The sequence below is a fragment of the Cryptomeria japonica genome, chromosome 5, assembly GCF_030272615.1.
Source record: "Cryptomeria japonica chromosome 5, Sugi_1.0, whole genome shotgun sequence".
In the NCBI taxonomy this organism is placed as follows: Eukaryota; Viridiplantae; Streptophyta; class Pinopsida; order Cupressales; family Cupressaceae; genus Cryptomeria; species Cryptomeria japonica.
In genome coordinates this window covers 466,921,113-466,936,085 of record NC_081409.1, presented here as the reverse complement: position 1 = coordinate 466,936,085, position 14,973 = coordinate 466,921,113, and the positions used below count along the sequence as shown (strand labels likewise).

The 14,973-nt window shown below is 35.5% G+C and overlaps 1 protein-coding gene across 4 annotated transcripts in view; it reads right to left on the bottom strand.

The window, feature by feature from the left end:
- Window positions 1-14,973, bottom strand: part of LOC131036811 (putative methyltransferase At1g22800, mitochondrial) — a 151,222-nt gene that overhangs the window by 94,327 nt on the left and 41,922 nt on the right. For all 4 annotated transcript variants that reach the window (XM_059221487.1, XM_059221488.1, XM_059221485.1 and 1 more), the window contains exon 3: window positions 3,055-3,133. In XM_059221487.1, the coding sequence (XP_059077470.1) occupies window positions 3,055-3,133 (79 nt within the window). The remainder of the gene's footprint in view (window positions 1-3,054; window positions 3,134-14,973) is intronic.

Sequence of the window (14,973 nt, the reverse complement as noted above, 5' to 3'; positions counted from 1 at the left end):
CATTTCGTCATTTGCCTTCAACTTGGTGATGAGTGTCATGTTTTAAGTTTTAACACATTAGATTGAAGCCTTATTCACTTGATATTTTCTCCTCAATCTTCCCCTCTCAAAATTTGCAAAAACATTTAATTATAGATTGTAAAAGGCATTTTTTTTTGTATTATTAAATGCAAAACAGAAAACCTTGAAACTGCCATAATTTTCATTAGGCAACTCAAAATTGAGTCATTTTTTTTTAATGATTAATTTTTTAAGCCCAATCCAATGGAGTTGATTCTGCACTATGTTTAAAAAGTGTCATTTTTCGTTCCATTTTGTACTTGCCTTCACTCTACATTTGTAAAGTGTTGATCGTGAGGGGGTCTCTAATACTGAATCAAGGGGCGATGTAATTTGTGTTGTGTCTTGTATGCTTCCACACTTCTTCCTGCATTTTTTCAGTCTGAGACTAATTGAGATATTATGAGGATTATACATGTAATCATGAACTAAGATGAAGTTCCAATTTTGGGGGGTCCATCATGTCAGAAACCACGATTTCATCCTTTTGTTGTAAGGCTAACTTCAGAGAACTATTTGTCTTGGAAACAAGGGATCAAGAATCATTGTCGTGAGCATGATCTACTACCCTATCTCCTTGGACTCAATCCGAAGCCACATGATGAATATTAGAAGAATGAATGGTTTAACAAAAAAGACAAGGTCTACAGGCTAATAGGTATTACAGTTTATGAAGGATATTTTCATCACATAGAGCACAATGGGTGCCCTTTCATCGCCTGGACCATCATCCAATAGTTGCATGGATACTTTAAGTCTTCATTAAATCGTGATGTTTCTTGGGCTACTACTAAGACACCTATTGCCCCATCTTATGCAAACACATCCTCAGGCAGTGATCAATTGGCATACATTGATCCTCCACATACTATTGCATCTACAATTGGTGACATTTCATCTCCTCTACATATTGTTGCATCTATACTTTAAGGCACTCCATCTCTTGTGGCTTCATCCTTGGATTCCAATGATTCAATGCAATAGTTTCTTATCAATCTTCCAAAGATAGCTCATCCGGACACATTTCTACCAGGAATTGCATCTTTGTTTGTACAGTCTCACATTGCAGACTTGGAGAACACCATTGAGGACATTCATCTCCTCTTTCATGATAGCTTCTATAGAGTTGATACTTATTCTTTAGATGATTCAAGGGCACATTCAAACCCTCTTGTTCTTTCTTTTTCTACATTTGCTTCTATTGTGACAATACCAGATTCTTATTGGTCCAATTGTCTCCCCAATGGCAAACATCATATATCCATGGTTACTATGCCTGAATCTCATATGGCACTTGATTCATTATATCAAATTTCATCACATTTTGGCATTGGCTTAGAGATTCCATTTGGAGCATACATCTACAAAGAAGGCATCATACATCTTGAGTTTCCTTTCCTCGTATTCCTTTCAAGAATGGGAAGATAACTTGCATACTTTTGTGGTTCTACTTCGTCCTAACAGGAGGAGTGTTGTTCAACGAGCTTGGATCACCTTCAGCAATGATTGTCAAGCATCTAACACCACTGCAGGAGATTCTACATTGAGGAGGTGCTATATTGTCTCACTTCTTCTTCTCTCTTAGGGGAGAGATTTTTTCCTCACATGGGTTTTTTTACTTCTCATCTTGCAGAGAGCATATCTTACCCTCATTTAGGGGAGATCTTTTTCACACAGGGTTTTCTCCTCTTCTTTATGACTGCATTGTACTTGGGTGTGTCAATACCTACTCTTTTTCCTCAGCAAAGCTATGCTTAAGGGGGGTTGTTGCTGTATTAATCATACTTAAGTGGCTTGCTTATGTGGAAAGTTAGTTATGGAGGTAGGTAGGATATTCCACCTATATATGTAACTCCTTCCTCTATGTATTTCATCCATCTTACTCAATACATCCTTCATTTTCTCTTGCAATTTTCTTTCTTTGTTGTTTCCATTATGCCTAGTAATTCTAGGTAATTTATAAATGACACAAAAAAAAAAGTCAAATTTTAATTATAAAAATTCAAAACCAATGTACAGGTGCATGTCTGGGATTTGGGAGCCCACCTCAATAAAGAAGATTTTTAGCTCAAATTAAATACAAATGGTACAACATAATAATGCAAGAATATCTTTGGTAGAAAAGTTATCTTGCATAATGCTGGATGCTTGCTCACAACATTATCAACAACATGAAAATGAAATCCAATGTAATTCAGCCAATGCAAATAAATATCTTGCATACAACTAATATCATGGACTAGATTCTACTATTCCAGGACTTACTTCACAATGCACAAGTAAAACAAACTCAACCAATACACTAGTAAAACAAATTCCATAATGCAATAGGCCACACAAACAAATAGAACTTCATATTGGGCCAACAACAACTTGGATATGATAACACACATATTCAACTCAATCCCCCTCAAACATTAAAGGAGATAATCATCAGTCCTTAAATAAATCAAATTATATGACTAACAAACATATCAATATTTTTCGGGTGCATAATAATGTTTGAATTCTCTAATTTAAGATGCAATAAAAATGATTGTCAACAATTCATAGCATTTGGACACTATATATCACTATCCACCCTATTCTTTGCATGAAAACACGAGATATGAAATGACTTGGATTCGGATCATCTCACAAACTCAAGAACTGAAATATAGCTAAGCTGAAGTCAGTTTGACCAGTGGCATTTCAAAAATATACACTACCCCTTGAGGGTAACATCATTGTAATGTTTCATATGTGCAGATGTCAATATGGTGGAGACAAGAAAAGGAGTACTTACAAATAAGTACTAGGAATGCCCTATACAATGACTACAATTGACACACAGAGTGTTGAGCTTAATAACAAGGGAAAGCAGCAATCCTAGTTGATATGTTATCAAGAAAATGCTATCAACAAGAAATGCCTGCATCTCATAAATATGCAATCCTTTTATTTCTGAACGAAGATAAATTTAATGAAGCTATATATTATGCATAATATTCCTACCACGTCCCCGCAACAATCGTCTTATTGGCTCTATTGAACCTCCTAGGCATAGTGCGGTTGAAAAATCCTTCTTACAATCCTACAAGAACAAAAGGAAATGGGGATGTCAGTGGTAAGCTATAGCATGGTTTCACGCACGTTACTCATCCTTGTGTTATAGCAAAGCTGCAAAACACAACGATGCTTGAAAAGTGATTGTGGCTCAGCATATTTCTAGGTAAAATATAACTTAGATTTAAGAATCAAATAGGATTAAGTTTCTTTTGATTGTGTCAAACAAAAACTTGCCTACCTTTTTTTTTTGAATCCAGAATTAAAATCACAGATTTACAACATTAGGAAAATATTAAGAATAAAAAAATTATTTTCAAATCATCATCCAAAACCAATATTTGCTTGAGTTAAGAATCTACCAACATACCTTCATATTGCTTATAAGTAATACAATATTGACTTCACCGATGAAAAATAAAAAATATCCAAATCAACTCTGATATAAAATAAATCTAAGTTCCACAAATACGTGTCCTGTAAAATCCCAAGCTAAATTGTATACAAAATTTTCACCTTGATTTCCAATTCAGTAAAAAGTCATTATTCCAAATAGGTTACTGTTTATGTCTTTGCATCAATTTGCAGATTTAACAATGTTGTTGCATGTTTCGAATTTAATGAACAATATAGCAATGGGACATCTCAAATATTGATAAGAAGAGTGTTCCTGAATTCAGAATATCTCTGTGAATTCAGATCAGAACTGAATGTTATATAGTGTTCCTTCATGCCCCTCAAAGCTCCCCATACTTTATCATGCATCAGCAAATGACTATGTAACTTCCACGTCCAAGGGAGAATACTACTATCAGCTATGTCCAGGTCTGTTATGACAGCCACGTTCCCTTATCCTGTAATTTTAGTCTCTCAAACAGGTCAACTTGCTGTAATGAAAGTCTATGCCCAGCCAAACTCCCCAAAACTCGAGCTCAACCTCATCTGTAGGTCCCACACACCCTCCAACAAAGGTCAAACTGCCCAAATGCCCTCCGATCTCTATTCCCAACTGAACCACTCTCCAGGGGGGATCAAAATGGCCCATAAAGCTGCCATGACCAGCATGAAATACCACACGACACCAATAGAAGGTCGACACTAAGCAATGGAAGGATATGTTGCCTTAAAACTTAAAAAACTCCTCTAACTGGGATCCCACAATTTGCAGATTGCTATGCCAGATTGGACTTGCAATTATGATTACATGAAACTGCCCATAGACAGCATCACTTCTAGTGCCAATCCAGTTCCACAACCAAGCTTAGAAGATAAATCGACCCAACAAAAGTTTGAATACACCAAAAATCAAGCACTCAAGTTGCTTAATATCATTGCCCAGATTTGTCCTCCTTATTCATTCCAAAACTCAATCATTGAAACCCTACGAGAATCTAAATGATCCATCCTGCAACCAGCTAGGGTAGAATCTTGCACTACCGAAACTAGTATCGCTTAGGGTTTTCGTCCTAGGGTTTATGCTCCACAAGAAGCTCTCCAAAATCCACAACGAGAAAAATAATCCAAGCATGCCCAAAATGAGCTCCAAAACATTCTTTTACAAAAACCCAAGGAACCTTCTCAAATGACTTTTTCAACTTCCTGATTTTTTAACTTTTTCATTGAACTAATCAATCAAAGTGACTTTTAAATATTTCCTTTTGTTTTTACTTTAGTCACTTTAATAAATTAATTAAAATAAGTTAACCGTAAAATATAAATTTATTGGACAACTTAAAATAATTCCCTTACTGCTTAAGTTTAGAGTATGGGGATAAAATAGGCCAAGTGGTCACCTCCAACTACTCCTCGAAAGGGGACATGTAAGTTAAGGATTACTAGGGTATGTCTAGACATCCTACTTTCTCATTGTTGTGTTTCTTGATCCTCAACAAAAAGGGACTCCGAGGAACATAGAAATAAATACATATACAGTTTCCCCAATTGATACCAAGTGTATTCAAAACAAGATGAATGAGTACAAACCAAGACATTAGAATAATTTCAAACTACGCATTCATATAACTATCTCTTTTATCAACAAAGCTATTAAGATCAGATAGGAATCTTAAAAGTGTTGGAGAGATTAGGAACCCATCATGAAGTTCGCCAAACTTCAAGGGATAGAACCAAGAAACTATCCAACCACACACAAGAATGTTGCAACTTGAGTAATGACGAACAATGAGATCAAAGAAGCAAAGCTTGAGATGAACCTGCAATAAATGACACCCAAAACTAATATGATGACACCTAAGATAACTAACATGAACAATTTTAAATGATTGTGTCATGTGACAACTAAGCTATCCTAAGTAAACTTAACATGTGTGAATAGGTGCTAACCAAGAACTAGCTAGTAAATATCCTTATTCACACCAACAAAAAGATGAAGGAAATTAATTCTTCTACATCAACACCAACTTATGTTACATAAAACTAGATATGTAAACATTGAAAAAAACCTAAATTGGTTTAAACTTGCACATACCATGTGAAGCCCATAACATTGAAAAGTGCATTTGCAAAAAATATTAAACAGAAAAGAAAGAGCAAGCAACCAATGTACTTCATTTAAGCCTTATCATGAACAAAAACTGAAGGAATTTCCCCCAAACACCTACAAGGAAAATACAATAGGGCAATGAACCTTTAATGTGGAGACATGCCAAGCACATAGCCACTAATACCTGACAAGGCCAATTGAAGAGTTATCAATATATAGGAAGTACTAAAAAATAAATAAGAAGGTTTAAAGTTATTGTAGCATCCATTATAAATTGTAACCAGTACAATTCACACCTCATGTTTGTGCTCCTATCTTAGCATGTCCTATCTACATTCCCCCTAGGCCCGTTTTGGCCCATTTTACTCCGAACCTAATGTCACTTGCATACATGGCTGAGTGTACCCCATCCCAAGGCTATGTCGCCTATGTTTAATGGCTTCTTGTCCAACTTTTGGAGGACAAGGGCGCTATGGCACCCCTATCTGGACCATGGTGCCATGGTGCCCTGGTTTTAAATATGGGCAGGCTCTCCTCCTCCATGATGGATTTTGGTCCCCGTGCCTCAATGTAATCGTTGGAGGTTGGCCTAATCGGTAATTTACCTAGGGAACCCTATATAAAGACATCCTATCAATTCATTTTGACATCCACACTCCATCCATAGCATTCATGCATCCGTTAACAAGCATTCTCAAGCATTCAAGGCAGCATTTCATACCACCATATCCTTCAAGCATCAAGGAGCAAAGTTACATCAATCATGCAAGCATGTGTGTTTGATTAGGTCTTTAATGTTCATGTATTTGTCATGTTATTACATTCAACATTTGTGATCAATCTAAAGAGCATTGCATCACAAATCTTCCTATCAACCATTGCAAATCTAAGGTATATCTCCTAGAAATTTACTTCAGTATTTACATTATTCCATCCAAGGTTAGTTCCTAAACCCAGGTTTGACCTAAGGCAAACCCCTATCCACAACCCCTTTTCCTCTCTTTCTATGTGCAGGGAATTGACTTAAGAGTTGTGACTGAAGATTCCAACAGATTTGATGATGATGAACAGGTTCAAATTTCCACAAAGCGAAAAGTGGACTAGGGCAACCTAGCATCCTAGGCCCAACAATCCAGCCCGAACTTTCATGACTAGGTTCTAATCTTATTTTTTTCCTCAGATCTCTGATTGTGGCTCTATATGATATCTGTAGTAGTCTGTTATTACTGCTTCACCTCAATTATCCATTGTTTTACTCTAACTTCACAATCTACATCCAATTTCAACTCAAAAAGGGGAGACTAACATCAAAGTGAATCTAATCAGCATTTTTTTCTAATTGAATTGTGGATACATCTATTGCATTCATGTAATGTCCCCATCCAACCTTAACAAACCAATCTAAGATTAATTCCATATGAGCATTGCTCATTGAAGTTGTCCAAATTCAGAAAGTCTCCTATGGAGACAAAGTTGAAAGTAAGACTCAAATCGATATCAACAGTATTGAAGAAGTGTATGAAAGTTATGTCACACATAATCAGTGAAGAACGGTATAAGGAATCATAATGAATCATCAGTAGCATAGGCCTGATTCTATCATCACAGCATTCAAGTGTTTCTATATGAAGTGGCTAAGGAAGGATCACAATTATCTTTGCAAAGGAATCAAAGGTAATGACTGATAAAGACGATTAGGATAGAAAACTAAATCACCATTAAGGTGCGATAATATACGACTCTATAATTGCCAACAATGATTAGAGTGGCAGTGACTAGAGGATATCCATCAAAGGAATATCGGTTAAGGCAAGCGCGGCTTAACTATCTATAGATTATTCCCATTATAAATAGACAATCGATCACAATTGAAGAACCTATTATGTTTTCAAAGAAACACTTCCAATATTGATTGAGGCAGCTACCATCACGAAGTTCATTTTCTATATTCACGGTCGTATGGAAGAATAAGGAAGAAAATCGAATAAGTCAAGAGTCATAATCATGACATAAGAAAGACGATTAGTTATTGGTGGTTACAAACCATAAGTAAATAACATCATTACGTGTGGAAAAAGTTGGTTAAGAATGATAGTTATTAATGCACACCAAGGATTATGAGGGAATGCGATTTGAATTCTAATCCCTCAATTGAGTTGCCAATAACTAATTAATTTCTACAAAGTGATGGGGTTTATAGTGTTGAGGAGTCACGAACAAGGAGGTGTGTCTCATCGATAAGAAGAGATGCAACCCATTCATTGGCAAGATATAAGATAGCGATCACGCTCACTTGGGCATCATTGAATTGGTATTTTATTCTTCTTTGTATCCAGATCGGATAAGCTATCGAGCATTTTTTCCTTTGGCATATTCAAGTTGCATAGTTCGAAGGTGATATTCAAAAACGGCACCAAACACATTGAATATTTTCCAGGTCTAAATCAGAAACAGCAATCATCCTACATCATTATAGGTGTTAGGAGAAGATTTCCAGTAAAATATTCATGCCATATCAGACACAGCATTATAGTAAGATTTTTGTCATTAGAAGAGTTCCATTGCACATATCTCATTGATACATAAGGAAAAGCATAGATCACTATAACTGGCAGATTGGAACATCTCAATCATTACATAAATCCTCACGTATAAATCAGAAACAGCATAAGAGATTGATAACCTTAACTAATCAGAAACTGCACACATTGAGATCACCACAGGCGACTTCGTCTCTTTATCTATTGCAAGAGAAAAATTTCATAATTGGAACAGCAGTTCATCAATCTGATCAGTGATTGGAACATATATTATTGAGCGTATGTCATATTGAATATCAGAGACAGCCACTGTTCAATTGCCATAACCATATCAAGGAGGCCAGTGTCATTATTATTATTGTCATAAGATCAACTTTACATACTTGAACAATAATCTTACCATTGTGCATTAAGCAGTGGTATCTAGAACAAGTCATCTTGTATACATTTAATTGGTTGAATCAGAGACAGCAGTGATATCGGGTCATATATTACATCCCTTGTAGAACATAAACATTATAAGTGGTATCATAGAGTAACATCCTTCGTGTTATTTGAGATTTTGAGGAAAGAAGTCCCTTGCAATTGATTGATTTAGTTAATTGTTCCCTAATTCATAAAGAATACCAAAAGGGGCATTACAAATGGTACCAAAGCATTGCATTTTGAGGTTATATTGCATTGTTCCTAAAAAGGGACATTACAGTTCACCCCCCTTTTTAATGTAATGGTCCCTTAGGTAAGATTAGTGGTTTTATTATCTTAATTGGTGAAACCCTAAATTTACCACCAATACATTTTGGCAAAGCCGACTTCTTTCATGCTTATTTCTGATTCATTGTCTCAAATCTAATTTGTATGCACTTAAACATTAAATTTTGCACTAATATATGCAATTGACTTAAATAAATTTAGAGGTTAAATACATAAAAAACCCTAATTTATTCTTCTAAAATTGACATGTGGGCTGCATAATTTTTCAATTGCCTTAAAATCTGATTTGGGGGTTTTCCATAATGGAATTTACTAAATCTGATTGGTTTGCTATTTCACGTGTGATCACAGTGCTTCTTGGTTACATTTATTAAAATCATATGTCGGAAAATGGTTTCTTTCACATTACATTACCTCTTTTCATTCATGCTACTCTTGCATATGGCACAAATAGAATTTCAAAAATATTTCCTACTTGCAAATCATCACTCAAATCTTTTATCCATGTTGTATGTTGTCTAATGATGATAATCTTAACAAAATGCATTGCATATGTAGATCACATAAAAGTTTTCGTAGACAATGATAATCCTAGAGATGACATTGAAAAGGCTAACACTTGTACCTCTCGTAGGGTATCTCATGAGAATGAAGAAAGAGTCAATACTCCTATCAATGATCTTTCCAATGAAGAGCAAGCATTGAAGAGCAACATAACACCACCTTCTTCTCATACACATACTCTAGTGCAAGGGGGGCAAGATCAAAATGTTAGTGTATCAATCCCTCTAGATCCTCCTTATTCTCCTAAAGCTTATCTCAATCATCAACATATTTGTAGGAAAGATGATGTTATGCATTTTATTCATGATCTATCTCCTCACATAACATTAAGCAAAGATGAAGTCTTAAATGATAAGGACCCTTTTTCCCACCTACCAAAGAGGACATGAATAATGATGATAGAAAGGAGAACCTCCCTCACAATATATATCAACCGTTCACAATGAATAAGGCTTCCTTCCAAAGAGCTTACTACCCTGGACTTGCAGACTAAGGCGCGCAACCTTAGGCAAGATACAAAAATAAGGACTTGCACAAGTGAAGATCACTTCTTCAAGGCAAGATACAAAACAACTATCCAAATACAACAATAATAGACTGAACTGTATACAAAATAGCATCTGCCAAAATGCAGTTAACAGTTCACAGTTTTCTACTCATTTGTCTGCTCTGCACAACTTTCGAACCACTGCTACACATCATATTCGCACTGCAATCATCATACCAATACTCACTTTCTCTCTCTCATATATATAAACATAGCTACTATGTTTATTATATACCAATTGGATCCACAATAATCTTTACTAGGTCAGCCAAAAGAAAAGTGTAACGTGTACATAGCATTGACACAAAATATATCATCTCGAAGGTAGAGAAGACGTGTGAGGGTTCACACCAAATCGGCACACCTTCCAATCATCATCAAAAAGCTTTTACACACAACCACTCCAACCAATATACATAAGTTGGTACAAATCGATCTGCTACATCCAAAATGTCTTCACCCGGACCCAAGAACACAATAAGCGGTCCACCACAAAAGAAGTACAACACCTTAAGAATAGTAACATTTGACCTACATGATCATCTGAAGCATATTCAATCCAAAAATATACTAAGAATCATAACATAGTTCACTAGAGCAGACAACAATGATAATAGCATAATTTCCGAACTAAGTAGGAAACATTAAAACTTCTGAGAACAACTTAAATGAATATCCCATATCATCTAATCAGCACAACATATATCCGGATCAAGAGCATATTGAACCACACACTTCCACTGTACATTTTCAGTGTACATCTCTTCTAATACATACTCAATACTAACAACAATGCATTCCAACATCACGATTCATATCCCGATCAACATCATCACCAACATCCAATTCACATAACACAGGTTTGACATCAATGACAACAAAGACACTCGTAAGTGCAACAATCTCCCCCTTTGTCATTGATGGCAAAAATATTAAACTTCTCAAAAAACATTTCTCCTATTTAACAATATTTATCCCTAGCAATATTTCTCCCCCTTTGACATCAACGATGAAGGTTGGCATTATGAGTCAAAAATATGTCGATCAAAATTGCAACTCCCCCTAACGGAAATCTCCAAAATGAAAATAGAAATACATGTCAAACATTTCCAGGCCAAATATCCTTGAATTGTTTCCTCAAAATCATAAGGGAAGAATTCCATGAATGAAAAGTAAAAGTTAGAATTCTGCTCTAACACTCACGATCAATGCACAAGTTCACCGCAAAATCAAAGACATCCACATTAACCACATTCTATTCAACTTTTTCAGCTTCACCCAAAAATCTGAAAAAAGTAGACAAACGCAATTCCATGGCATCCTTGAGTCCATAAAACAACTTCACATATTCATCTCCCTGCTTTTGTCGCAATGACAACTGAGAATGGAGATCCCAAACCTTAGATCTCATTGCACCATTAGCATCCTTGTAAATATTAAAAGACTGAGCTAACTCAGAAAGCTGAGACTCAATGAAATCCATCTCATCTTTAAATTTATTTGTAGCCATTGGCCACCTTAAGCAATACTTATACAATCTAGCAACATTATCCATCATCTTTCTAAAACCAATCAAATTAAGCTTGAGATCCTAATGTGCCCTCAGGCACTTCTCTATCATTTTCTTTGTCAGGTTTCCTTCTATTTAGTGTTCACTAGAATCATTGTCATCATTACCAACTTCAGTCATATGCTAAATTAACAATTCTATCAGCACTTTTGGAAGACCATTAGCAACATCAATGGGAATCAAGATTATTCCAAAGCAAACATGTTACACATGCATGTTCAATGGTATCTTGATCATAAGATGGAACAGTAAGGTACAACTCACCAACACTTTTTAGGCCATTCGGTATTCCAACACATCAAGCACTTTGTCTTTATCAAAAGAACTTGCCTCTGAAGAAACAGGGGAAGCAACCACCTTCTTTCTTGCTGCAACACTACTCTGCACACCGACCTTCTCTAATTCTTCATCACTTTCTACAATTACTGCTTCTGCACACTCTTCTCTCACTTGTTTAAATTTCAGTACCTTGGATGCAAATGAAGAAGCTTTTGCAAATGATTTCCTTGCTTTCTTTCCTTTTGGCACATTCTCACTTTTGCTAGATTTCTTTCCAGCACAAATTCTCATAATATCATCATATGTTCCAAATCTCTCTTTGTTTAAATCCTTTGGCATTTTAAGAATTATCTCTACAATACTCATACATTCATCTTCTGACACTTCATAAGGAAGCTTAGCCACCCATGAAGTCCTCGAAATAACAACTTCAATGAAACAATTGTCTTTGTCAACTAAGAAAGTAATATCATCCTTGTACCATTCAACAACTTTCAAAGGAATTCGATTCCTCACAACTAACTCTTTTCGAATATTCATAAAGAATTTGTGACAAGCAACATCACAATCAACCAAACTTTCCAAATATTCCTTAATCTGAGAACCAACAGAAAGATCTCTTCTCCATACAACATTATTTATTCCAAGCAATGCATTGAGAAAATAAAACAAGAAGCACACAATAAGAGATCCATATCGGAAGGGGTACATCTGAGTCTTTGTCAACCTAAGATTATCCAACAATTGCTGCCTCAACAACTCACACAGATCATAATCAGCATATTTTTCCACCATTTTATAGGCCACATATACCGTTGTTGAAGAAAACAAACCTTCCCGATCCTGTAACACACCTTGTATGAAATTCCCCTAGTCATGTATCTTACTACCAAGTCAACAATACTATCAATCCGAAGGGCTCTCTTACCAGACACAATTACAGTCAATCTATTCACTTCATCATTCTTCACAGACTTCAAGGCAGGTATGGTTCCAATCAAGCATAAACCAGTCATATCCCTTAGGGCTTCCCTTGAAATAAAATATGGTTGATCCAACCATGAACAATCTTCATGAATTCTACTTAGCACAATCTTAATTATCTATTCATCATCAAAAACGGGAAAATTACTCCAAGCATCCAAACCCTTATGCCCTAGACCAACACAATCTACCTTAAATCTTTGTGCACCATCTACTAGATGAATTCTCCTGAAATCATTAAGCTTGTTGTGATTATAGCTGAAAATATCTTCTTTATAACCACCTTGTCAAGAACAACAGAAAATGCACCAACCAGGTCAATCACCATCAAAACAAATGGTTGAATATCAGCATTAGGTCTCTCTTCACTATGAACATTGATAGTCTTAGAATTTGCCATTAGAAAATATCACAAACAAGAGAAATACCTTTGATTGATCTCCTTCACACCTCTTCGCACTCTGCAGCTCTTCGATTGCATTTGCCCAGATGAATTCTGAAAAACAATATATAATCCTCATCTAGGGTTTCCTCAAAAAGCTGATATATTGTTTACCCGAAGTCATCAAAATAGTTTTGGATCATCAATTTCACTTAGAATCCACCGGAAATGTCTTCTAAACATCTGCCATGTTGAGAACTCAGCACCACACCATGAGGGGACAAAAGATAAGTGTTAAGCTCTCCCCCTCAGGCACAGCTGTCTAAGCTAGTTATTGAAAGAAGAGTCTACACCCGACGAGGTGTGGATTCATCCTCAATCTTCTCTTTAGTCTTATCATCTGATTTCTTTACCCATTTCATCTTCATCTTCTCCTTCTCTATATTGATATCGATTTCCTTTTCTAAATCATTAGGCTTCAGTTCTACTTTTGCAATGTTTCACAATGTGTCCCATTCTGTTGCAACTGTAGCATATCGGACCTCTCTAAGGTTCACTACCATTCATTTTATCATTTTTGAATCTGCAATTAACAGCTTTGTGCCCATAGGCTTTGCACCTATAACAGTATCCACCAAAATATTGAACACTTCTGCTAGTATTTGAATTTCCATTTCTCTTTCAATTCATCCTAATTCTACACTCACTTCCTTTGTGACCAAACTTATTACAATAATGACAATTTCCACTAAAAGATTGATTTTTGATATGATTTCTGCATTCACCGGCTCTATGTCCAAATCTATTGAATGTAAAACAGTTACCATTAAAAGATGAATACCTGGTAGGAAGAAGAGGTCTCCAAACATTCTTCAGATTTCTACACCTTCGGTCTAGAACGAATTTTTTCTGATCTTTGCTAGAGTTCTTCGAATTATTATCAATCTTGTCTTTTCCTTTATCTCTTTTTGAACATTCACCTTCTTCAAAGCCGAGTCCACTTTTGTCCTTACTTTGTTTCTAAGAATTAAGAACAGCATCTAAAACTTCACTAGCACCTTTGATTTTCAATCCATTGTCAATTTGTTCTTTTGATATTTTCAGTTCTTTAAGTTCGCCAATTTCTTCTTCAAGCCTTGACCATTCTCTAGTCTTCTCATCAAGCTTTGTTTCAAATTCATCAATGACCTTCTTTCCTTTATCAAGCAAACTTCTCAAAAAAGAAATCTTTTACAAATTCATATATATCATTGTAAAATCTTGTGTATTAAAAGTATGTTGTATTATTTAATCATTGTAATAAGGCCCAATGTGGTCTCAAAATCAAGCTATTTAAGATATGTTAAGGGCCTATGAGGCCTACTGTCAAAAATGCGACAGGAAGTCACCAAGAGAATGTAACTAACAAAAAGTTAAGGAAAACTACTAACCACTAGCCTACTAACATGTGCCCTTCTTGTGCATGATTGTGGATTGTGTGCTTTCATGCTTAGTTTTCCTTCATTTCATGAATGCTTGGTTAAATTGATGCATACTTTAAGTTTTTTCTAAGTTTACTATAACCATACACATGAACCATTACGTATGTGTTCTCTTTGATGAGTTCCTCTATGAATGCTTAACGCTCGGGTTGGATGGCTACATTGATGCTAATTTAAGTGATTCATGGTTTTCATGTGCATTAACTTTTGGTTACCTTTAATTTATCTTATTCATGTACATGCCAACTAATGGTTGTAATAATCTATTTGACATCATATTTCAATTTCTCTCATACTTGTTAAC